This window comes from Mobula birostris, chromosome 10 (genome assembly GCF_030028105.1).
Source record: "Mobula birostris isolate sMobBir1 chromosome 10, sMobBir1.hap1, whole genome shotgun sequence".
NCBI classification, from domain to species: Eukaryota; Metazoa; Chordata; class Chondrichthyes; order Myliobatiformes; family Myliobatidae; genus Mobula; species Mobula birostris.
In genome coordinates, this window is record NC_092379.1 from 131,998,992 (window position 1) to 132,024,631 (window position 25,640).

Genomic DNA, 25,640 nt, shown 5'->3' on the forward strand with positions numbered 1-25,640 from the left:
AACCAAGGAAGACCCCAGTTGTGACGACCATTCGTACCACTGGACCCGGACTTCTGACGTTGAGAAAGTGAAACTGCCCCAATGCAATAGCTTTTCCATGTTTAAAAACTCCCCCGCACAGGTTTCCTGTCATCGTTGGACATGATGGGCAATCACCACCAATGTAGGATTAGTGTAAAATGGGTGGTTGATGGCCAGTATGGAGATAGTGGGTTGGACAACTTGTTTTCAGGCTGCTTGGCTTTATAACAATCCTTACATTCAAACGTACTTAGACCCATCAGTGTAGACTTTTGTCTTTCCAGGCAAACTAAGCAGAACTTGGAGCATCGATGGAGCAACTCAGCAGCTCAGGTAGCATTTGTGGAGGTGAAGAAATGTTCAACGTTCCAGGTTGAGACCTTGCGTCAGGACTGAGAGTGTAGAGGGAAGATCGCCAGGACAGAGAGTTGTGAGCAAAATTTAGAGAACTTAGGTCTTGGTTTCTCAGTCTGTTCACCAATTGTTTTGACTGAACAGACACAAGTAAATTTGGTAAAAGTAAGGGAGGCAAGTACTTTAGAGTTATTGGATTACTGGGCTAGAGGACTGTGAACTATTTATAAAGAAACCAAGTCACCAGTTCCCACCTGAGGAAGGTTTTCACTCATTGAAGAATAGGTCTGAGGAGGAACAGAGAAGACCACAGCATTTCAATGTGTACAGAATAACAGCTGTGGATATCTCAGGTTACAAATATTTAGAACGTAAAGTCAAACCAACCAAGATTCAATCAGAAAAATAAAACATTAAGTATTGATGAAGATGAGCTTAAAAATAAAAAAAAATGGACATGCAAGGAAAGATCCAGAACCTGCAGATGACCAGAAGGAGAAGGAAAAGTCCAAAAAATGATGAAACTCTTCATTGGCTGAATGAGGTGTTCAGATGTTTCCTGTAAGCAGGTAGTAATTCCATTACAATAGTTGTAACATTCATTTAATTAGATGTTAGATAATAAGGGACACAAGAAATATTACAGTATGAACCAGCGATCAGTTTTGGTTGCATCATTGTGGGAAGGATGTGGAAGCTTTAGGGAGGGTGCAGAGGAGATTTACCAGGATACTGCCCGGATTAGAGGAACATGTCTTATAAAGAAAGGTTGAGCAAGCTAAGGCTTTTCTCTTTGGAGCAAATGAGGATGAGATGTAGAGTTATGTAAGCCGAGAAGAAGCAATAGATAGAATGGACAGCCAGCACTGTTTTTCCTCCAGGGTGAAAATGGCTAATACGAGAGGGCATATTTTAAGGTGATTGGAGGAAAGTATTGGAGAGGGATGTCCGAAGTAAGTTTTTTTTACACAGAGAGTGATGGGTCCGTGAAATGCTCTGCCGAGGTGGTGGTAGAGGCAGATACAACAGGGACACAAGAGACTCTTCATTAGGAACATGGGTGAAAGGAAAATGGATGCTATGTAGGAGGGAAGGGTTAGATTGATCTGGAGTAGATTAAAAGGTTGGCACAATATCATGGGCTGAAGGGCTTGTACTGTGCTGTAGAGTTCTGTTTTCTATGAACACAGATACACTGGAACTATGTGGGTCAATTGTCAGGAAATAACTGAAAGTTATGTTTATAAACACGTGTGTATGGAATTAGAAAGACAAGTTGCACATCTTAAGCATTTTGCTCTTCTAAATCTCTTGCCAAATTCAAAACAAAGTACTGACTGAAGTTTCACTGGGCAAATACGGCCAATGGACTTTCTAATGATCAATGAGAACTTGTGGGTCAGCGAGAGAATCAAATTGTCTAGGCGAGTTGAGCCACTGTTTTTATTTTTTCAAAGTAAATTCAAAACTCTTTTACATGCATTCTTCTTTCCCCCTACTTCATTGGAAGTGAAGGCAAATGAAAGGGGAACCTTCTTCAATAGGTTTCTGTCACTTCTGTAAAACTGGCCCTAAACTGTGCTCCACTATGTTTTAACACTGCAAAACAGGACCTTCAAACCAGAGGGGGGTGAATCTGTGCAATTCATTGCCATAGATGGCAGTGGAGGCCAAGTCATTTGCCGTATACAGTGCTTATAAAAAGTATTCACACGCCACCCCCCTCCCGGGGAATTTTTCATGTTTTATTGTTTTACAACATTGAATCACTGTGGATTTAATCTGGCCTATTTTGACTTTGATCAACAGAAAAAGGCTCTTTTGTGTCCAAATGGAAACAGATCTCTACGAACTGATCTAAATTAATTGCAAATATAAAACTCAAAATAATTGATTGCAAAAGTATCCACCCCGCCCCTCCTTTAACACCACGAAATCATCACTGGTGCAGCCTATTGTTCATAGAAGTCACAAAATTAGTTAAATGGAGATCTGTTTCTGGAGACCTGTGTGCAGTCAAGGTGACCTGTATCTGTAAGCTCTAAACTGCTGGTGAGTCAGTATCCTGGCAAAAACTACACCATGAAGACAAAAGAACACTCCATGCAACTCTGCGAAAAGGTTATTGAAAAGCACAAGTCAGGAGATGATACAAGAAAATTTCCAAGTCACTGAATATCTCTTGAAATACAGATAAGTCAATCATCAAGAAATGGAAAGAATATGGCACAGCTGTAAATCTGCCTACAGCAGGCTGTCCTCAAAAAAATGGAGTGACAGTGCAAGAAGGGAACTAGTGAGGGAACAGCCAAGAGACCTGTGACAAATCTGAAGGAGTTACAAGCTTCAGTGCTGAGATGGCAAAGAGAAAGCCACTGTTGTGTGGATAGGTCTCTATCAGCTTTGCACATCTGGACACTGCAATTTTCCCCTTTCATCTTTACAAGCCCAGCCACAAATTCTCAATTGGATTGAGGTCTAGACTCTGACCTGGCCAGTTCCAGACATTAACTTTGTTGTTTTTAAGCCATTCCAGTTTAGCTTTGGCTTTATACTTGCGGTCATTGTCTTGCTGGAAAACAAATCTCCCAAGTTGCAGTTCTCTTGCAGACTGCATCAGGTTTTCCTCCAGGATTCCCCTGTGTTTTGCTGCATTCATTTTACCCTCTACCTTCAGAAGTCTTCCAGGGCCTGCTGCAGTGAAGCATCCCCACAGCATGATGCAGCCACCACCATGCATCATGGTAGGGATGGTGTGTTTTTGATGATGTGCGGTGTTTGGCTTATGCATTTAGTCTGATGGCCAAAAAGCTCAGTTTTGGTTTCATCAGACCATAGAACCTTCTTCCAGCTAACTTCAGAATCTCCCACGTGCCTTCTGGCAAACTCTAGCTGAGATTTTATGAGTTTTTTTTTCAACAGTGGCTTTTTCTTTGCCACTCTCCATAAAGCTGCGACTGGTGAAGCACCTGGGCAACAGTTGTTGTATGCGCAGTCTCTCCCATCTCAGACACTGAAGCTTGTAACTCCTCCAGAGTTATCATCAGTCTTTTAGTGGCCTCCCACACTTGTCCCCTTCTTGCATGGTCAATCAGTTTTTGAGGACAGCCTGCTGTAGGCAGATGTACAGCTGTGCCACATTCTTTCCATTTCTTGATGATTGACTTCACTGTACTCCAAGGGATATTCAACGATTTGGAAATTTTCTTGTATCCATCTCCTGACTTGTGGTTTTTAATAACCTTTACACAGAGTTGCTTGGAGTGTTCTTTTGTTGTCATGGTGTAGTTTTTGCCAGGATACTGACTCACCAGCAGTTGGACCTTCCAGGTATAGGTGTATTTTCACTACAATCAGTTGAAACACCTTGACTGTACACAGGTCTCCAAAAACAGACCTCCATTTAACTAATTATGTGACTTCTTAAACCAATTGTCTGCACCAGTAATGATTTGTTGTGTCATATTAAAGTGGGGCAGGGGGTGGTGAATACTTAGGCAATCAATTATTTTGTGTTTTATATTTGTAAGTAATTTAGATCACTTAGTAGAGGTCTGTTTTCACTTTGACAGAAAAGCTTTTTTCTGTCAATCAGTGTCAAAAAAGCCAAATTAAATCCACTATGATTTAATGTTGTAAAACATGAAAACTTCCTTGGGGGGGGTGTCTATACATTTTATAGACTGTATAAAGTGGAGTTTGGTGGGTACTTAATTAGTAAGGTAGTCAAAGGTTATGGGGAAAAGATAGTAGAATGGGGTTGAGAGGGAAAAGCAATCAGCTGTAACCAAAAGGCCTGCTTCTGCTGTAGTGTGCTGAGATGTCAGCCATGGTGGTGGTCTGATGTGATGATGTCAGCCATGGTGGTGGTCTGATGTGATGATGTCAGCCATGGTGGTGGACTGATGTGATGTTGTCAGCCATGGTGGTGGTCTGATGTGTTGATGTTAGCCATGGTGGTGGTGGTCTGATGTGATGATGTCAGCCATGGTGGTGGTCTGATGTGATGATGTCAGCCATGGTGGTGGTCTGATGTGATGATGTCAGCCATGGTGATGGACTGATGTGTTGATGTCAGCCATGGTGGTGGTGGTCTGATGTGATGATGTCAGCCATGGTGGTGGTCTGATGACGTGCTCCAGCATCTTTCCCACCGTCGACGTCAGGCTAACCGGTGTTGGGGGAGTCCAGAACCAGAGGCCACAATTTGCGAATAAGGGGTAGGCCATTTAGAATGGAGTTGAGGAAAAACTTTTTCACCCAGAGAGTTGTGGATCTGTGGAATGCTCTGCCTCAGAAGGCAGTGGAGGCCAATTCTCTGGATGCTTTCAAGGAAGAGTTAGATAGAGCTCTTAATGATAGTGGAGTCAAGGGATATGGGGAGAAGGCAGGAACGGGGTACTGATTGTGGATGATCAGCCATGATCACAATGAATGGCAGTGTTGGCTTGAAGGGCCGAATGGCCTACTGCACCTATTGTCTATTGATGTCAGCCATGGTGATGGACTGATGTGCTGATGTCAGCCATGGTGATGATCTAATGTCAGCCACGGTGATGGTCTGATGTGCTGATGTCAGCCATGTTGATGATCTGATGTCAGCCATGGTGATGGACTGATGTGATGATGTCAGCCAGTGGTGATCAGCAGCAAGGAAGAGAGATTCAGTTAACTCAAAAGCTGAAGGCAGGATTTGGGAGATGGTCCATGTGCACGAAACTAAAGAAACATGGGAATGAATGGAACTAAAAGTGGGAAAAATGAATATTCTCTGTTGTTTGGGAATTCTGAATGATACTTTACAGGGACAGCAAGTAGCATCACGATATCACAACTCCAGTGAACTGTGTTCAATTCTGCCACTGTCTGTCAGGAATTTGTATGTTCTCCCTGTGAGTGTGTGGGCTTCCTCCAAGTCCTCCGGTTTCATCCACATCCCAAAGATGGGCAGTTAATAGGTTAATTAGTCACATGGGTGTAATTGGGTGCCGTGGGCTCGTTGGGCTGGAAGGGTCTGTTAACCATGCTGAATAAATACATAAATAATGTTGGAGGAATGGACAGTTACTCACCTTGTGGCTCAGACATTGTCCCAGCTCCTGCACTTTCCCCCTTCACGTAGGGCTGATTCAGGCTCCCTAAGGAGGACGCAAGAATAAAATCTCAGCTTTGAAATTCAGTGATTTGAATGACTTGATGATCTGAGCAGTGGGCCCAGGCATTGCAAAAGCAGCAGCCAGTCAGGAAATCGATCACACCTGGCTCTCTTATAGCACCATAAGACATGGGAGCAGAATGAGGCCATTCAGCCCATCAAGTCTGCTCCGCCATTCCATCATGGCTGATTTACTATCTCTCTCAACCCCATTCTCCTGCCATCTCCCTATAACCTTTGACGCCTCTAAGTATACTCAATGACTTGGTCTGCACGGCCTTCTGTGGCAAAGCATTCCACAGATTCACCACCCTCTGGTTAAAGAAATTTTTCCTCATCACCGTTCTAAATGGACATCCCTTGACTCCCTTAAGAGCCCCCTGCTCTTAAGACTTCCCCATTATTGGCAATATCCTCTCCATATCCACACTATCCAAATCTTTCAATATCAATAGGTTGCAATGAGATTTTCCCCTCATTCTTATAACCCCAGTGAATACAGGTCTAGAGCCATCAGATGCTCCTCATACGTCATAGAACACACAACATGGAAAGGTACAGAACAGTAAGTTCCTTCTGCCCACAATATTGTACCACCATTTTAACCTACTCTAAGATCAATCTAATCCTTCCCTCCTACATAGCCTTCCATTTTTCTGTCATCCATGTGCCTATCAAAGGGTTTCTTAAATGTCCCTAATGTATTTGCCCAGGGTGTTCTACACACCACCACTCTCTGTGTTAAAAAAAACTCTGACATCCCCCTATACTTTCCTCCTATCAGCATAATATCAGCCCATCTCTCCCCCTTCCATCCCCCAAATAATTACCGCTGCTAAAGGAGAAGGAAGGTCTCTGGTTTGTCCTCATTCTGGTCCGTAGCTAATGCTGGATTGCTATAGAACATTGAACACAGAACAGTACAACACAGGAACAGGCCCTTCGGCCCACAATGTCTTTGCTGGACATGATGCTCAATTAGACTAAATCTCTTCTGCTTGCATATCTAAGCTTTATGGATTGATGAGTCTATTAATAGTCCTTGATATTGTACCCTGCTGACCCACATGGGTGCAGAGGTTGTACTGCTTTGGACCCATGTCCATTGTGTAGAGAGGTCTGCTAGCATTGCGTAAACAAAGAAGACTACACAAGGATTCCACATCAGAATCAGCTTCAGTGTCATTGACACCTGTCATGGACGATCCTCTGAGAAGTTGACGGGAACTTGGAGCTGCTCACCCTTTCCATTGCTGGCCCCTCAATTAGAACTGGTGTGCTTTCTCCAGACCTCCACTTCTTGAAGTCCACGAACAATTCCTTGGTCTTGCTGACGTTGAGTGCAAGGTTGTAGACGTCCACGATGTTGGGGAGGTTAGCGCTCGTGACGGAGCTGGCTGAGGCTGTAACCCTCGGCAGGTACCATGACAACACTGAGCAGACTTTTGGACAGGTACACGGATAGGAGGGGCTTAGAGGAATATGGGCCAAATGGGATGAGCATGGATGTGTCAGGCCGAGTGGCCGGTGTCACTGCTGCATTACTCTATGCAACCAAAGGGTCACAGCGTAATGCAGCCTTGGGGCGCTATAGTAGATAGCGGTTAGTGTGATGCTATTACAGCTTGGGCCGTTCCAGGGTTCAATTCCAGTACCGCCTGTAAGGTGTTTGCACGCACTTCCCACGGGTTTCCTCCCACAGTCCAAAGACGTACAGGTTGGTAGGTTAGTTGGTGATTGTAAATTGTACAGTGATTAGACGAGCGTTAAACAGGTGGGTCGCTGGGCTGGAAGGGTCTGTTCCACACTGTATCTCTAAATAAATTAAAAATGAATAAACTAAATGCTCCAGCTCCACAGGAACACTTCCATCTGAATGTTCCCCCCCAAGTCCCATACTATCCCAAACTGGGAATATATCTCCCTTCCTTCTGTCGGAACCAGCCTGCAACACAAACGCTCAAGGTTGGCCGAGGTGCGACAAGTGAAACGAATTAGTCAAAATATCAGCCAATACAATCAAGGTTTGCTCTAGGAGAGCGGCCTTGTCGAGGGAAGTGCCTTGTGAGAAAAGTGTGAGTCTTTGCCTCGAGAGTCTTCAGCGAGGAGGCTGAGGGAGGAGACTATGCCACAGTTGGAGAGGGTGAGAAGTGGTGAAGTGGCAGGTCAACTGATTCACTGTGATGTTGCATGATGTGGGAGGTCAGGGACATTGATGGTGTCTCTGGCTGCTACAAATGTGGAAAGTGTGTCCAGGTTCAGCTCCTGAAGGACCATGTTGAGCTGAACAGGTACTTTGGATCTATCTTCACTAGGGAAGACACAAACAATCTCCCAGGTGTAATAGTGGCCAGAGGACCTAGGGTAACAGAGGAACTGAAGGAAATTCACATCAGGCAGAAAATGGTGTTGGGTAAACTGATGGGACTGAAGGCTGATAAATCCCCAGGGCCTGATGGTCTGCATCCCAGGGTACTTAAGGAGGTGGCTCTGGAAATCGTGGATGCATTGGTAATTATTTTCCAATGTTCTATAGATTCAGGATCAGTTCCTGTGGATTGGAGGGTAACTAATGTTATCCTACTTTTTAAGAAAGGAGGAAGAAAGAACATAGGGAATTATAGACCGGTTGGCCTGACACCAGTGGTGGGAAAGACGCTGAAGTCAATTATAAAAGATGAAATAGCGGCATATTTGGATAGCAGTGGCAGGATAGGTCAGAGTCAGCATGGATTTACGAAGGGGAAATCATGCTTGACTAATCTTCTGGAATTTTTTGAGGATGTAACTATGAAAATGGACATGGGAAAGCCAGATGTAGTGTACCTAGACTTTCAGAAAGCCTTTGATAAGGTCCCACATAGGAGGATAGTGGGCAAAATTAGAGCAAATGGTATTGGGGGCAGAGTACTGACATGGATAGAAAATTGGCTGGCTGACAGAAAACAAAGAGTAGGGATTAACAGGTCCTTTTCAGAATGGCAGGCAGTAACTAGTTGGGTACCGCAAGGTTCGGTGTTGGGACCACAGCTATTTACAATATACATTAATGATTTAGTTGAAGGGATTAAAAGTAACATCAGCAAATTTGCAGATGACACAAAGCTGGGTGGCAGTGTGAAATGTAAGGAGGATGTTATGAGAATGCAGGGTGACTTGGACAGGTTGGGTGAGTGGGCAGATGCATAGCAGATGCAGTTTAATGTGGATAAGTGTGAGGTTATTCACTTTGGTGGCAAGAACAGGAAGGTAGATTACTATCTGAATGGTGTCAAGTTAGGAAAAGGGGAAGTACAACGAGATCTGGGTGTCCTTGTTCATCAGTCACTGAAAGTAAGCATACAGGTACAGCAGGCAGTGAAGAAACTAATGGCATGTTGGCCTTCATAACAAGGGGAGTTGAGTATAGGAGCAAAGAGGTCCTTCTGCAGTTGTACAGGGCCCTGGTGAGGCCCCACCTGGAGTATTGTGTGCAGTTCTGGTCTCCAAATTTGAGGAAGGATATTCTTGCTATGGAGGGAGTGCAGCGTAGGTTCACTGGGTTAATTCCAGAGATGGCAGGAATGTCATATGTTGAAAGATTGGAGCGACTGGGCTTGTATACACTGGAATTTAGAAGGATGAGAGGGAATCTGATTGAAACATAAGATTATTAAGGGATTGGACACGCTAGAGGCAGGAAACATGTTCCCGATGTTGGGGGAGTCCAGAACCAGAGGCCACAATTTGAGAATAAGGGGAAGGCCATTTAGAACGGAGTTGGGGAAAAACTTTTTCACCCAGAGAGTTGTGGATCTGTGGAATGCTCTGCCTCAGAAGGCAGTGGAGGCCAATTCTCTGGATTCTTTCAAGAAAGAGTTAGATAGACCTCTTAAAGATAGCGTGGTCGAGGGATATGGGGAGAAGGCAGGAACAGGGTACTGATTGTGGATGATCAGCCATGATTACAGTGAATGGTGATGCTGGCTCAAAGGGCCGAATGGCCTACTCCTGCACCTATTGTCTATTGTCTACAGGAACACCTCCAGCTGAATATTCTCCTCCAAGTCCCATACTATCCCAAACTGGGAATATATCTCCCTTCCTTCAGCATCATTCAGAATCAGAATCCAATTCAGGTTCAATATCACTGAACTATGTTGTGAAATTTATTGTCTTTGCAGCAGCAGTACAATGTAATACATAATAATGGAAAAAAGCATGAATTATAGTAGATATGTACATATTAAATAGTTAAATTAAGTAAGTAGTGCAAAAATAGAAATAAAAAAGTAGTGAGGTAGTGTTAATGGGTTCAATGTCCATTCAGAAATCAGGTGGCAGAGGGGAAGAAGCTGTTGCTAAATCATTGTGTGTGTCCCTTCAGGCTTCTGTACCTCCTTCCCAATGGTAACAATGAGAAGAAGTTATGACCTAGCTGTTGAGGATCCTTAATGGTGGATGCTGCCTTTTTGAGGCATCGCTCCTTGAAGATGTCCTGGATACTATGGAGGCTAGTGCCTATGATGGAGCTGACTAAGTTTACAATGTTCTGCAGCTTATTTTGACTTTGCATAGAACCCCCATCCCATACCAGATGGTGATGTAGTTAGAATGCTCTCCACAATATATCTATAGAAATTTGCAAGTGTCTTTGATGACATACCAAATCTCCTCAAACTCTAAAGAAATATAGCTGCTGTTGTACCTTTGTAGCTGCGTTGACATATTGGGCCCAGGACAGATCCTCAGAGATATTGACACCCAAGAACTTGAAATTGCTCACTCTTTCCACTTCTGATCTCTCTATGAGAACTGGTGTGTGTTCTCTCATCTTACCCTTTCTGAAATCCACAATCAGTTCTTAGGTCTTACTGACGTTCAGTAAAAAAGGGCCTGTTTTGGTGCTGTGTGTTCTATGACTCTATTACCCCATGACTCTCGCAGGATCTGAATTCTGGAACACCTTTACCTTACGGACTTTTTTTTTTGAAGATAATCGCAGTGCCACTTATAGCCAGCAGAGAGCAGCAAGGCAACAAACAGGTGGTCACAAACACAACATCAAACAACATAGCTGATAAATCAGTCAGCAGAATTTTGTTGTAAACTCCAAGAGAACCTAGCACTGCTAGGGGTGGTTTAGACAAATGTAAGAGATTAACGGAAGAGAAATATGGCAAAGGGACAGAATGATGAGTTTTTAAATTTAAACAGGATGGCACAGTGGTGTAGCGGTTGGCATAAAACTTTTACAGCACCCTCCGCTCTCCGTAAGGAGTTTGTATGTTCTCCCTGCGACCATGTGGGTTTCCTCCAGGTGCTCCAGTTTCCTCCCACAGTCCAAAGATGTATTGGTTATGATTAGTAAGTTGTGGGCATGCTATGTTGGTGCTGGAAGTAATACGCTAAAAAACTTCTATAGTTGTACCGTGCAGAACATTCTGACAGGCTGCATCACTGTCTGATATGGAGGGGCTACTGCACAGGACCGAAAGAAGCTGCAGAAAGTTGTAACTCTAGTATGCTCCATCTTGGGCACTAGCCTACAAAGTACCCAGGACATCTTCGGGGAGCAGTGTCTCAGAAAGGAGAGTCCATTATTAAGAATCTCCAGTACCCAGGGCATGCCCCTTTCTCACTGTTACCATCAGGTAGGAGATACAGAAGCCTGAAGGCACACACTCAGTGATTCAGGAACAGCTTCTTCCCCTCTGCCATCCGATTCCTGAATGGACATTAAACCCTTGGACACCACCTCATTTTTAAAAAAATATACAGTATTTCTGTTTTTGTACGTTTTGAAATCTATTCAATATACATATCCTGTAATTAATTTACTTATTTATTATTATTATTTTTTCTCGTATATTATGTATTGCATTGAACTGCTGCTGCTAAGTTAACAAATTTCATGACACATGCCGGTGATAATAAACCGGATTCTGATTTTGAAACCTGCCCAACACAACATTCACTGATTTGATCTGATGTAAGTGACACATTTCACTATATGCTTCGATGTATATGTGATAAATAAAACTAGAGCTAGTCTTCGGATGTAGGTGAGGAGAAGGCTCTCGAGCAGCTAAGACACCAGCATAGACCAGGTGAGCCAAGTGACCTTTCCTCAGCACAAAACAAAGTAAGATTCAAGATACTTATTGTCATTCTTCAGTGTACGAGTGTAAAGGAGAACAAAATGATTGTTACTGCAGATTACATCTTGTGTTCTTTATGCTTATTGTGTGTCTGATATAAAAGACACACACAATAAGCATAAAGAACACAATAAAAACACAATAAATATAAAAGCATCCTACAAAAAGCAGTGTACAAATAAACATTGATTGACTGTAAGCATGTACGGTGATGCTAGGTGACGTGTGTGTAGTGGTGATGGGGGACGGTGGGGTGGGTTAACGGGTGGAGGTGTAGATCAGCCTGGGGAACTAACTGTTTTTGAGTCTAGTGGTCCTGGTGTGGATGCTGCGTAGCCTTTTCCCTGATCAGCGTGGGACAAATAATCCATGAGCAGGATGGGTGGGATTCTTCATGGTCTTCAGAGAGACTTGGATAGATTGGAAGAATGGGCAGAGAGTGGCAAATGAAGTACAATGTTGGAAAGTGTATGGTTATGCACTTTGGCAGAAAAAATAAACGGGCAGACTATTATTTAAATGGGGAAAGGATTCAAAGTTCTGAGATGCAACGGGACTTGGGAGACCTCGTACAGGATACCCTTAAAGTTAACCTCCAGGTTGAGTCAGTAGTGAAGAAGGCGAATGCAATGTTGGCATTCATTTCTAGAGGAATAGAGTATAGGAGCAGGGATGTGATGTTGAGACTCTATAAGGCGCTGGTGAGACCTCACTTGGAGTACTGTGGACAATTTTGGTCTCCTTATTTAAGAAAGGATGTGCTGACGTTGGAGAGAGTACAGAGAAGATTCACTAGAATGATTCCAGGAATGAGAGGGTTAACATATGAGGAAAGTTTGTCCGCTGTTGGACTGTATTCCTTGGAGATTAGAAGAATGAGGGGAGACCTCATAGAAACATTTCAAATGTTAAAAGGCATGGACAGAGTGGATGTGGCAAAGTTGTTTCCCATGATGGGGGAGTCTAGTACGAGAGGGCATGACTTCAGGATTGAAGGGCGCCCATTCAGAACAGAAATGTGAAGAAATTTTTTTAGTCAGAGGGTGGTGAATCTATGGAATTTGTTGCCATGGGCAGCAGTGGAGGCCAAGTTATTGGGTGTATTTAAGGCAGAGATTGATAGGTATCTGAGTAGCCAGGGCATCAAAGGTTATGGTGAGAAGGCGGGGGAGTGGGACTAAATAGGAGAATGGATCAGCTCATGATAAAATGGCGGAGCAGACTCGATGGGCCGAATGGCCTACTTCTGCTCCTTTGTCTTATGGTCTTTTTCCAGCACCTTTCTGTATGGCGGGTAGGCTGGTGTGTTGGGCAGTTTTAGAGGACTGTTGTAGAGACTCCCTGTCTGCTGTAATGGACAAAGTACCAATGTGCCAGGGTCCTTTCCACTGTGCATCTGTCGGAAGGAAAACTTTGAACGTATGATACCTTGCATCTTAAAGCACAACTTCTTCTTTTGGTAGGCAATGTAGCTGGACACGGCCCCCAACAATGCGGCTGCCACAGCACTGGCGATCCCAGCGATTGTTGTTTCAGGCAGGGCGACTGCGAGAGAAAGGAAAACAAAGAGCGAGAATCAGCAACAGCACAAGTAACAATGCTGACTTCATGTATTTTCCAGATAAAAGCCAGTTGCAGTGGATCAGAACCTCTGTAAGGTACTGACAAGCTGACAACGTCTGCGTAACAAAGCAAGAGTGAAATGTGAAAGTCTGCAAGGGGTTAGAGCAAAGAGCAGGTAACGGTACAGGTTTACCAACAGTTGTTACCCCTCAGCCAACAGGCTCTTGAACCAGAGGGGTTAACTTCACTCACCTCATCACTGGGCTGTTCTTACAACAAATGGCCTCACTTTCAGTCTTTTCATCTCATGTTCACAACATGTATTGCTTATTATTTATTATTTTTCTTTTTTTTCTTTTTGTATTTGCACTTTGTCATCTTTTGCACATTGGTACTTTGTCCATTTTGTCATGTGCAGTTTCTCACTGATTCTATTGTGTTTCTTTGTATTTACTGTAAATGCCTGAAAGAAATTGAATCTCAGGGTTGTATACGGTGACATGGACATACTTAGATTATAAATTTACTTTGAACTTTGAACAATACGTTGGGCCCACAATGTTGTGCTGAACTTTTATCCTACTCCAATTTCAATCGATCCCTTCCCTTCTACATAGCCCTCCTCTTTTCTTTCATCCATGTGCCAATCTAAAACTCTCTTAAATGACCCTAACGTACCCGCCTCTACCACCACCCCGGCAGAGTATTCCATGCACCCACCACTCTCTGTGTAAAATACCTACCTCTGACATCACAAATACTTTCCTCCAATCACCTTAAAATTATACCATCTTGGATGAGCTATTTTTGCTCTGGGGAGAAAGGTGCTGTCTGTCTACTCGATCTATGCTTCTTATCTTGTACACCTCTGTCGAGTCACCTCTCATCCTCCCTTGCTCCAAAGAGAAAATCCCTTGCTCACTCAGCATGTCCTCATAAAACAAGCTCTCTAATCCAGGCAGCATCCTTGCTGGTCTCCTCTGCACCCTCTCTAAAGCTGCCACTTCCTTCCTGTGATGAACAGCACAAGTAACAAATTGTAATTCGTCTCGTGATGAGACAAAGACTAGCTGGCATGGTGTGGAATCTACCCCACAAACTGCCACTGAAGTTGGGTCCAACTCTTAGATTTAAATCCGTGTTAAGTCAGATCAGTTCCATTACTCATGGTCTACTTCGATATCCACTCAACAATCATTTCTGAATGTTTCTTCCTGAACTGCCCAGCTGCTATTGCTGTGAGATGTTGAAGCCACAGCTGTACCAAGATGGTATAATGCAGCAATGATAAATGCACAGGACTTTCACCTGCATTTTAACCTTCTGTGACAGCTGATCTATGTACTGCTCTCACAGAGTATCAGTTGTATTCTGTACATAGCTGAGAAATCAGCCATTGCTAATCACTGCTTTTGCTCAACTACTATTGGTATTGGTTTTTTTAAAATTATTCTGAGATGCACACAGTAATACAGGCATGAAGGTACAGTGAGAAGCTTGTCTTGCATACTGTTTATACAGATCAGATCATTACACAGTGCATTGTAATGGGATAAGGAAAAACACTAACAATGCAGAATAGAGTGTAAAATCTGCTGAAGGAGTACAATACAGGCAAGTGATAACGAGGTAGAGTGTGAGGCCATTTTATTGCACAAGAGGTCTGTTCAAGAGTCTGATCACAGCAGGACAGAAGCTGTCCTTGAGCCCGGTGATATGTGGTTTCAGGTTGTTCTATCTTTTGTCCGATGGGAGATGGGAGAAGAGAGAACGCCCAGGGTAGGTGGGGTCTTTGATTCTGCTGGCTGCTTTACAGAGGCAGTGAGAAGTACAGACAGAGTCCATGGAGGGGAGGCTGGTTTCTGTGATGTGTTGCTAACTGGGACGGGGATGTAAATTGGACTGACAACGGGCAGTCAGGTCAACTGCAAGGCTCAGAATGGAGAATATATTACTCATCAGTAAGAGTGTTAAAGAATGAAGTGCAGTACAGTGTCACAACTTGTCAAGCTGCTGCAAAGAAATTCCAGTGAACCAGGGCGACACACACATCGTTACTGTTTTGTCTTAGGCTGAGATCCTTCATCAGGACTGACATCTCGGGCCAAGACCCTTCACTGGCCCGAAACATCGACTGTTTATACCTCTCCATAGATGCTGCCTGACCTGCTGAGTTCCTCCAGCATTCTGTGTGTGTGTGTTGCTCTGGATTTCCAACATCTTTTGCCCAATAAACCAATTTTAACCAAGACATGTGCTGTTGTCTATTTGTTTCCTCCTTGTGACCACGTGGTGACCGCCCAGTGCTCCAGTTTCTCCCACATCCCCAAGATGTGCAAAGTGGTAGGTTAGTTACTATGATTAACCTCGCCCTAGTAGCTAGGAGAGTGGGAGGGGGTGTACTTGGAGGGGGTGTAGGGAAAATACACTGGGGAAAAGTGAAATGTTTAAGGGGAACATGAGGGGAAGCTTCTTCACTCAGAGGGTGGTGAGAGTGTGGGATGAGCTGCCAGTGGAAGTGGTGCATGTGGGTTTGATTGCAACATTTAAGAGAAATTTGGATAGGTACATGGATGCGAGGCTATGCTACAGGTGCAGATCAATGAGACGAGGCAGAACAATAGTTCAGCATTCACTAGATGGGCCGAAGGGTTATTTTTGGTGCTGTAGTTCCCCATGACTCTAGTATGACTGGATGGTTGATGGTGGATGCGGGACTGATGGGCTGAACAGCCTGTTGGCCTCCCGTACGGCACTGGCACTGAAGTTGATTGGACGGAGGGAGTGTAGGGATCAGCTGAAAGACAGAACGGACTCACGGCCTGACAGCTTTCTATATTCACCACACAACAACAAAACCTTCATACATTCCCGAAACAAAGACATGGCCATCATAAGACTATACTAATCAACTCTTTTTGATAACATAGAGTACTGTGCACATACACAGTACATTGCCAGGAGGCCCAAGAACTTTTACACAGTACTGTAGTAATCTTACGTTTTGCACTGTAGTGCTCCCACGAAAAAAACCTAATTTCATGACATATATGGGTGATGATAAACCTGATTCTGATATGGGTCTCTATTATGGATTGAGAGTGGGAAGGGAGGAGGGAGAGGGAAATCATGGTTGGGAAAAGGAGAAGGGAGAGAGGATGGAGTGGGAAGGGAGAGGGACGCACCAGAGAGACATTCTGTAATGATCAATAAACTAGTTGTATGTAATCAAATGACCTTCCCTGGTGTCTGAGGGCTAGGTGTGTCTGCACTGGTGCCACTCCCACCCTGGCACTCCTTCTCTGCCACCTGTCCCACACCTCTCCCACGGTGCTCCACCCTCACCACTCCCAGCATCCTTTGCTACCACCAGATTTACAAACTTGTTCCCACTCCACGTTGACAAATACAGTACTGTATGTGAATGTTCAGAGGTTCACCTCACTGCAAGATGGCAGGGAAGACAACTAGGTGACACACAGGTTCAGTGTCAGAAAGGGAATTCTTACCTTGATTCTCGTCATTGGAAGGCGATGGGCCATCTGGAACACAAGACAAGAAATTACTGTATTTTACCTTCAGGGAAAGAATAGGGCTAGAAACTGTAGTTGTCTATAGGCATCCCTGTCCCCACTGTGGATCCAGGAGCAGCTCGCTCATGGGTGCAGAAATAAGACCATAAAACTTTGGGGCATAATCAGGCCATTTAGTCCATTGGGTTTGCTCAGCTATTCAATTATGGCTGATTTACCTTCCCTCTCAACCCCATTCTCCTGCCTTCTCCCCGTAACTTTTGATGCCCTTACAAATCAAGAACCTATCATCCTCCTCATTAAATATAACCAATGACTTGGCCTCCATGGCTGTCTGTGACAATGAGTTCCACAGATTCACCTTCCACTCGCCAAAAAAATTCCTCCTCATCTCTGTTCTAAAAGGATGTCCTCTGGTCTTAGACTCCCCCAACAACAGGAACCATCCTCTCAACATTACTCAATATAGTCTTCACAAATCCAGGCTGACTCCCCAATGCAGAGCTAAGTAAGTACTGGATTGTCAGAGGTGCTGGATGGGACATGAAAATGAGGAGCAGTCTACACTATTGGCAAATTTCTGTTGCATTTGAGGCATGGTATTGGAACTTTACTGAAGAAAGGTCTAAGCCTGAACCATCTACCGTCCATTCCCCTCCACTCTTGCAGCCTGACCTGCTGAGTTCCTCCAGCATTTTGTGTGTGTTGCTCTGGATTTCCAACATCTGCTGAATCTCTTGCAGTTTTGGTAAAGGGCTGGAGAGGAAGGAATCTGATAGGAGAGGAGAGTGGACCAGAGGAGAAAGGGGAGGAGGAGGGGACCCAGGGGGAGATGATAGGCAGGTGAGAAGAGGTAAGAAGTCAGAGTGTGGAATGGAAGAAGAGGAAGGGGGAGGGGAAAAAGTTTACCAGAAGGAAAAATCAATATTCATGCTATCGTTGGAGACTACCCAGACGGAATATAAAGTGTGGCTCCTTCACCCTGAGGGTGGTGTCATCGTGGCACAAGAGGAGGCCAGGGACAGATATGTTGTAACTGGAAAGGGAATCGGAATTAACGTGTTTGGCCACTGGAAGTTCTGCTTTTGGTGGATGGAGTGGAGATCCTCGACCATCAAAGATATTTGTTGGCTGGCAACAATGCAGAGGACCAAAGGGTGTGTTTCTGTGCTGTATGGTGCTACAAATCCGTAATCTAGGACAAAGCAATCTGTTTGATCAGCAGCCCATCTCACGAACGTACTGTGACTACGGCATGTACACCCACAAAATGCTTTGGTTGCTGAGGAAGGATTGCACACCCCATGACCTCTACCATCTAGGACAACTGGGTGCATGGGAACACCTCCCGAGGGCTCCCATTCCAGCCCCTGTTCAAGCTGACTTTGAAATACGTTGGCATTTCCTCAAAGTAGTCGGATCAAAGTTCTGGAACTCCCTCCCAACAGAGTGGAAGACCACTCATCAACAAGTCCTAACCCCACAGATGCTGCTCGACCTGCTGAGTCCCTCCAGCATGTGGATTGCTGCTTCAGATCTGGATAAAGACAAAGCTTAGCTTCACATGTACATCAAAGCATAAGGTAAAGTGTGCCTTTTTTTGTGCCAGCGACCAACACAATCCACAGTGGTGCTGGAGGAAACCTGCAAATGTGGCCATTCTTCCAGCATCTACATAGCACGCCCAGAACTCACTAACCCTAGCCCATACGCCTTAGGAAAGTGGGAGGAAATTGGGTACACAGCCGTATTATTAACATTGCATGACCTCTGACATCAAAAGGAACAGCCGACTGGCGAATCAACACACCTGTTCAACGTCTGAAAAACATACACCTCTGTGAAGTTTACCTGACCTCTTCTTATCAGGGCTGTAGTCACCGTCATTCACCAAGTCCTCCAGGTCTTGATTTGAAATGTCAGACGAACCTGTACACAAGGCAGAGGAGGAATCAGTCAGCGTCTAACCAATTTAAATGAAAGTACCCTTCCTGGATTTGAAAGTCTCCCTGTGTTCTTCAACACTACAGGAATTCACTGTCACCTGCCAAAAGCAAGTGGGATTTGTACCATCTCACTGTCTGATTTTGTTTTACATCATACCTTTTACATTATCAGGACCCAGTTCTCATTAGATATTTGAGAAATGTCCCACAATATATTCTGTTTATTCCAAATATTATTACAGACTTTTCCGCCCAGGGAGAAAATGCTGACATGTGAGAGGCAATCAAGAGCATATTCTATATTTGTGCTCATTAAGGGGGAGGGATAATGGTGTTGGAAATGCAGACAGCATTTCGAAACAGGCCTTATTTATATGCCACAGTCCTCATCATACGCACGAGCTGTCAATGTCTTTTTCACGTCAAGTCGTCTGACAGGTTAATGCTTTGGATATGATTGGAATCGTTGGATAATTCCCCAACAATGCAATGAAATCCTACATGCAATCTGACATGATGCAATTTGGGACAATCTTGGCTACTGCTGAACTGACAAAGAACGTCAACATAAAAACAACCTTTGGGGGAAAATAAATGATGTGACTTTTACTGAAAGACGGTTTAATGATTCCCAGATCAATGTTTGGCTGAAGTAACTCAATAGTTTCACAACACTCGCAGAATTACCTCGTGGCAGGAAGCTTGACACTCGTCTCACCAGTCGTTTCAAGTTGATGCAAACAGTTAACCCATTCTAGAAAACATTCAGCACACGGCAGGCACCCACACTTCACTGTGAAGGGTTCTTCACGTGGAGAAATTCCTGCCCAGTAACTGCTTAAACTAATTGCTCAGAGGATATCCCCCAACTCCACCCCAAGTCTGGAAACAAATAGAGTTTCTGGCATCTCTCAGTCTGGCTGTTTACTTTGGAGCTTGGCAGTTCATTTGAGCCTTAGCTAGACCCAAATTTCAGACCGTAGACATGGAAACAACTCAAAACACACTCTGATGTGACGTCAGAAAGGAGGCAACAGGATTGAGAGCACGGTGGGAATAGAGAACCCAACCAGAACGAGGGCAACATAGACGTAGGAGTGAATCAATTGTCCTGGAACCATTGAGAATGAACAGAAAATACTGTTCTCCAGTTTTAAGTCAAAGTCAATGTAAACTTATTATCTAACTATGTATATGTGACCATGTACGATCGTGAGGTTTATTTTCTTGCGGGTGCTTACAGGATATTAAAGAAATCAGAATCGGATTCAGAATCACTTTATTGCCAGTATGTGAAACATACCAGAACTGACTGTGGTTCAGTGCCAAGCATAAAACACAGCACAATACCATAACAGGCTACACAACAGCAATCAACAATCTACAAAAGTGTAAACAGCCACAAGCAAACCACAATTAGCAGAATGGTCACGCGTGCAAACCTCAATAACCAGACTTCAATAAAACTGAACATATGAACAGACTCAATAATTATCAACAGAACAAGGACAGCAGGAAAGACCATTGAACGGATGTCGTGCAGGGACAGTTAGGGTATCAGACCCGAGTGAGTTTTGTTGAGAAGCTGGATAGCTACAGGAAAGAAGCTTCAGAGGAGGCGTGTAGTCCTGGTGGTGATGGAGTTGTAGTATCTCCTTGATGGTCATTTGAGGAATAGCTGACCTGCTGGGGGAGTTAGGGGTAATTTTTTTCAGCCTTTTTCTTTACTCTGGCGGTGAATGGGTCTTTTAATGTTGGTAGCTGACAGCCAATGATCTTCTCTGCTGTGTAGACCACTCGTTGCAGTCTGGACTTGGAGAAGGACTCGGTGCCAGGAAAGCAAACAGAAATAGAGGTACCCACAACACTCTCAATGCCTTCTATGCCCGCTTTGAAAGGGAGAATATAACCACAGCTGTGAAGATCCCGGCTGCACCTGATGACCCTGTGATCTCTGTCTCAGAGGCCGATGTTAGGCTGTCTTTAAAGAGAGTGAACCCTCGCAAAGTGGAAAGTCCCAATGGAGTACCTGGTAAGGCTCTGAAAACCTGTGCCAACTAAATGGCAGGAGTATTCAAGGAGTTTTCAACCTCTCACTGCTATGGGCGGAAGTTCCCACTTGCTTCAAAAAGGCAACAATTATACCAGTGCCTGAGAAGAATAATGTGAGCTGCCTTAATGACTATCGCCCGGTAGCACTCACATCGACAGTGATGAAATAATTTGAGAGGTTGTTCGTGACAAGACTGAACTCCTGCCTCAGCAATGACCTGGACCCATTGCAATTTGCCTATCACCACAATAGGTCAACGGCAGATGCAAACTCAATAGCTCTTCACATGGCTTTAGACCACCTGAACAACACAAACACCTACGTCAGGATGCTGCTCATCGACTATAGCTCAGCATTTAATACCATCATTCCCACAATCCTGATTGAGAAGTTACAGAACCTGGGCCTCTGTACCTCCCTCTACAACTGGATCCTCAGCTTCCTAACCGGAAGACCACAATCTGTGCGGATTGGTGATAACCTATCCTCCTCGCTAATGATCAACACTGGTGCACCTTAGGGGTGTGTGCTAAGCCCACTGCTCTACTCTCTCTATACCCATGACTGTGGGGCTAGGCATAGCTCAAATGCCATCTATAAACTTGCTGATGATATATCCAGTGTTGGTAGAATCTTAGGTGATGACGAGAGGGCGTACAGGAGTGAGATATGCCAACTAGTGGAGTGGTGCCACGGCAACAACCTGGCACTCAGTTAGATAAAGTAGCTGATTGTGGACTTCAGGAAGGGTAAGACGAAGGAACACATACCAATCCTCATAGAGGGATCAGAAGTGGAGAGAGTGAGCAGTTTCAAGTTCCTGGGTATCAAGATCTCTGAGGATCTAACCTGGTCCCAACTTATCAGTGCAGTTATAAAGAAGGCAAGACAACGACTTCATTAGGAGTTTGAAGAGATTTGGTATGTCAACAAATACTCAAAAACTTCTATAGATGTACTGTGGAGAGCATTCTGACAGGCTGCATCACTGTCTGGTATGGAAGAGGGGAAGAAGCTGTTTCTGAATCGCTGAGTGTGTGCCTTCAGGCTTCTGTACCTCCTGTCTGATGTTAACAGTGAGAAAAGGGCATGCCTTGGGTGTTGGAGGTCCTTAGTAATGGATGCTGCCTTTCTGAGACACTGCTCCCTGAAGATATCTTGGGTACTTTGTAGGCTAGTACCCAAGATAGAGCTGACTAGACTTACAACCTTCTGCAGCTTCTTTCGGTCCTGTGCAGTAGCCCCTCCATATCAGACAGTGATGCAGCCTGTCAGAATGCTCTCCATGGTACAACTAAAGAAGTTTTTGAGTGTATTTGTTAGCATGCCAAATCTCTTCAAACTCCTAATAAAGCATAGCCACTGTCTTGCCTTCTTTATAACTGCATTGCTATGTTGGGACCAGGTTAGATCCTCAGAGATCTTGACACTAGGAACTTGAAACTGCTCACTCTCTCCACTTCTGTTCCCTCTATGAGGATTGGTATGTGTTCCTTCGTCTTACCCTTCCTGAAGTCCACAATCAGCTCTTTTGTCTTACTGACGTTGAGTGCCAGGTTGTTGCTGTGGCACCACTCCACTAGTTGGCATATCTCACTCCTGTACGCCCTCTCGTCACCACCTGAGATTCTACCAACAACAGTTGTATCGTCAGCAAATTTATCATCAGCAACACTTTCTGGAGAACTTTCTGTTCTGGGGCATTAGTGATTCCCTCCCAGGCCACGATATAACCAGTCAGGATACTCCTCACTGTGCATCTATAGAACTCTGTCAAAGTTCTGGAGACAATGCCAAATCGCAATTGGATTTTTCAAGGGGTACATCAGAAAAGAGCCTGGTATTAACAATAAAACGTTATACAAAACCAGCTAGTTTACGGATTTTAACAAGCACATTTCTATACCTGAGTATTCTGGGAATGTAACTTCAACAGCAGTGCAGAATGAGGCCTGCCTGATCTTCAAATCTACAGTTTGGCCTACGGGAGGGAAGCTAACAGCAGAAAGGGAAGCAGCTGGGTGTAGCAGAATTTCTTCTCAACACACACACACAATACTGGAGGAACTCAGCAGGCCAGGCAGCATCTGTGAAAAAAAGTACAGTCCACGTTTCGGGCTGAGTCCCCTCGGTAGGACCCTTTGAAGGGTCTTGGCCTGAAACGTCGACTGTACGTTTTTCCATAGATGCTGCCTGGCCTGCTGAGTTCCTCCAGCATTTTCTGTGTGTTGCTTGGATTTCCAGCATCTGCCGATTTCCTTGTGTTGGTGATGGGAATATCCTCTTAATTCCAAAGAAGTCCTGGAGAGGTTCTTGCCTGTTCCACAAAATATGATTCCCCGAGGCTCGAGATACCAGGAAATGAAGATAGGTTGAAACTAAGAAATGCAAGCTCACTACAAAAGATGAATAATTAATCTGCTTCTTTATGTTTTTTTTAAACTGGCTCAGATCCACTTGATTTTGGGAGTTAAAATCAGTACCAGACTACCGGTCATGACAATCTTTCTCCGCAGTCACCTCCATGACCCCCTGAATAAATCCGGCATGTGCCACTGTGACAATGCACTCAGTGGCCACTTTATTAGGTACACCTGCTCGTTAATGCAAACATCTAATCAGCCAATCATATGGCAGCAGCTCAATGCATAAAAGCATGCAGACATGATCAAGAGGTTCAGTTGTTGTTCTGACCAAACATTGGAATGGGGAAGAAATGTGATCTAAGTGACTTTGATCATAGATTGATTGTTGGTGCCAGACAGGGTGGTTTGAGTATCTTAGAAACTGCTGATCTCCTGGGATTTTCACACACAACAGTCTCTAGAGTTTACAGCGAAAAACAAAAAATGTCCAGTGAGCAGCAGTTCTGTCGGCAAAAATGCCTTGTTAATGAGAGAGGTCAGAGGAGGTAGCCAGACTGGTTCAAGCTGCCAAGAAGATGACAGTAGCTCACATATCCACGTGTTGCAACAGTGGTGGCAGAGGAGCATCTCTGAAAGCACAGCACATCAAACCTTGAAGTGGATTGGCTACGGCAGCAGAAGTCCACGATCATACACTCAGTTGCAACTTCATTAGGTACAGGAGCTATGTAATAATGTGGTCACTGAGTTTAAGTGTGGAGTGATATTTGTGAACAAGGATTGTTTCAGAGGAAAGTCGATTTTAATGAAGTAGTAAAAAAACATGTCAACTTACAAACCTGTCATTGCTTCATTCTTTGAGAATTTTAAAAAAATTGTTAAATATTTCATAGCTTTTCACAATTGTTAAACATTGAAGATTGTGCAAACAATTTAAAAAGAAACATCATATAATGAACATTTGTGGAAGTGTACTGGAGCTGGGAAAGGGGTAATTATTACTTCGAGAAAGAATACAGTAGCCATGCACCAGACTCCATTACGTTTACAAAATACATCCACATAAGGGAAAACTGCCGAAGGCAGATTCTGAAAGAACTGCATTGTCATGCTTCTAAATACATTTTTTTTGTAAATGCTGCAGGAAGAAACACAGAGTAATTGTAGAAAAAGAAAGAAGAATGCTTTTTAATAGTCACAGGCTGGCTGAGGAGGTTAAAGCAGAGCTGTGGAGGTCGTTGCAAAGTCAGAATGCAAAGGAGACTGTGGCTGGCTGTGAGGAAAACTGGGTCAATCCAGGGAATCCCGAGAACATGGACTCGGGCTAACATCAGGAGACTGAATAAACCTGAATCAGAACTAGGTCAGGCACACAGCTGGAGGCAATGAGGCACTGCAGATGCTAGAATCAGTCTGCTGGAGGAACTCAAAGGGTTAAACTGTCTACATGGAGGCAGGGTGTTGGGAAGAGGAATTGTCAAGATGTTGGCCTGAAGGTCGAGTCTGTGAGTCCAGGCCAGGGACTGGAATTTGGAGGCCCAATGTCTATGAGTCTGAGAGTCCGGGGCCAAGGACTGGAGGCCTGGAGTCAGACTGCCCTGGGGTTGGAGTCTTGTCAGTGGATGGGGGGGGGGAAGGGGGTCGTTTTGCAGGTGTTGTCTAGTTTCGTCCTGCTGTTGAGCTTTTTGCTGCTCCTGTTGTTCTACTGAACCTTGTGGGCACGCTACATTGGCACCAGAATGTGTGGTGACACTTGCGGGCTGCCTCCAGCACATCCTTAGTGGTGATGGCTGTTAATGCGAATGACAAATTTCTGTACGCTTCGACGAAAATAAATCTGTATCTGAAGCACATTTCACTCTGTTTCATAAAGGTAGGCGTGGGGTGCTGGCAAGAGGTGGGATGGTGATAGGGAGCTATTAGCCCAATTAGTCCAGTACCTGCACCTACTGTCATGATACCAGCAGAGTTTATAATTAAGGATAGGGAGACCAAACTTTCAGTCAATCAGAGAAGACGGTCCTGGATTTGTAAGCTTCAATGTACGTGTCACAAAAAATTTGAATCTGACGTTTCAGATTAGCCTCAGGCCTGATGCAGGGTTTCAACCAAAACACTGACATCTCCTCTCACTGCCCCACAGACCCTGCTTGACCCACCGAGTCCCTCCAGCAATTTGTTATTTTGAGCGCACATCTGGATGTGTTGGGATAATAGTATTTGTTAAGCACTCTATAGGTATTAGTTTGTGTCATTTATCGAACTTGTATTTTGGAGTGACCAAGAAGGTATGCCCTGAATTAAAAACTTCACATAGAATCTTCAAAAATAAATGAATTTAAACACATCAGAACTACCTGAATGCATGTTACTATCAATGAAACATAAACCTCAAGTCTCACTGACACAAATATCTGATGCTGTACCTTAACTGGACCCACTACTTTCTAGATTGAATGTGGATTGATTGATTTGAAGTAGCTACCATCTGTCCAGGTCAGGAGTCCCA

The 25,640-nt window shown here is 44.2% G+C and overlaps 1 protein-coding gene and 1 long non-coding RNA gene across 11 annotated transcripts in view; one reads left to right on the plus strand and one right to left on the minus strand.

The window, feature by feature from the left end:
- LOC140204351 (CD99 antigen-like protein 2) overlaps positions 1 to 25,640 on the minus strand; it is a 269,749-nt gene that overhangs the window by 60,398 nt on the left and 183,711 nt on the right. For 5 of the 10 annotated variants that reach the window (XM_072271013.1, XM_072271019.1, XM_072271014.1 and 2 more), the window contains 4 exons: positions 18,618 to 18,695; positions 16,743 to 16,775; positions 13,099 to 13,215; positions 5,448 to 5,513 (listed from right to left, as the gene is read on the minus strand). In XM_072271013.1, the coding sequence (XP_072127114.1) occupies positions 5,448 to 5,513; positions 13,099 to 13,215; positions 16,743 to 16,775; positions 18,618 to 18,695 (294 nt within the window). Of the gene's footprint in view, positions 1 to 752; positions 935 to 5,447; positions 5,514 to 13,098; positions 13,216 to 16,742; positions 16,776 to 18,576; positions 18,696 to 25,640 lie in introns of those variants that run through there. The other 5 variants (XM_072271015.1, XR_011887594.1, XR_011887593.1 and 2 more) reach the window with 5 other exon arrangements.
- The window catches only part of LOC140204352 (uncharacterized), a 40,095-nt gene that overhangs the window by 5,438 nt on the left and 9,017 nt on the right, over positions 1 to 25,640 (plus strand). The window lies entirely within an intron of this gene.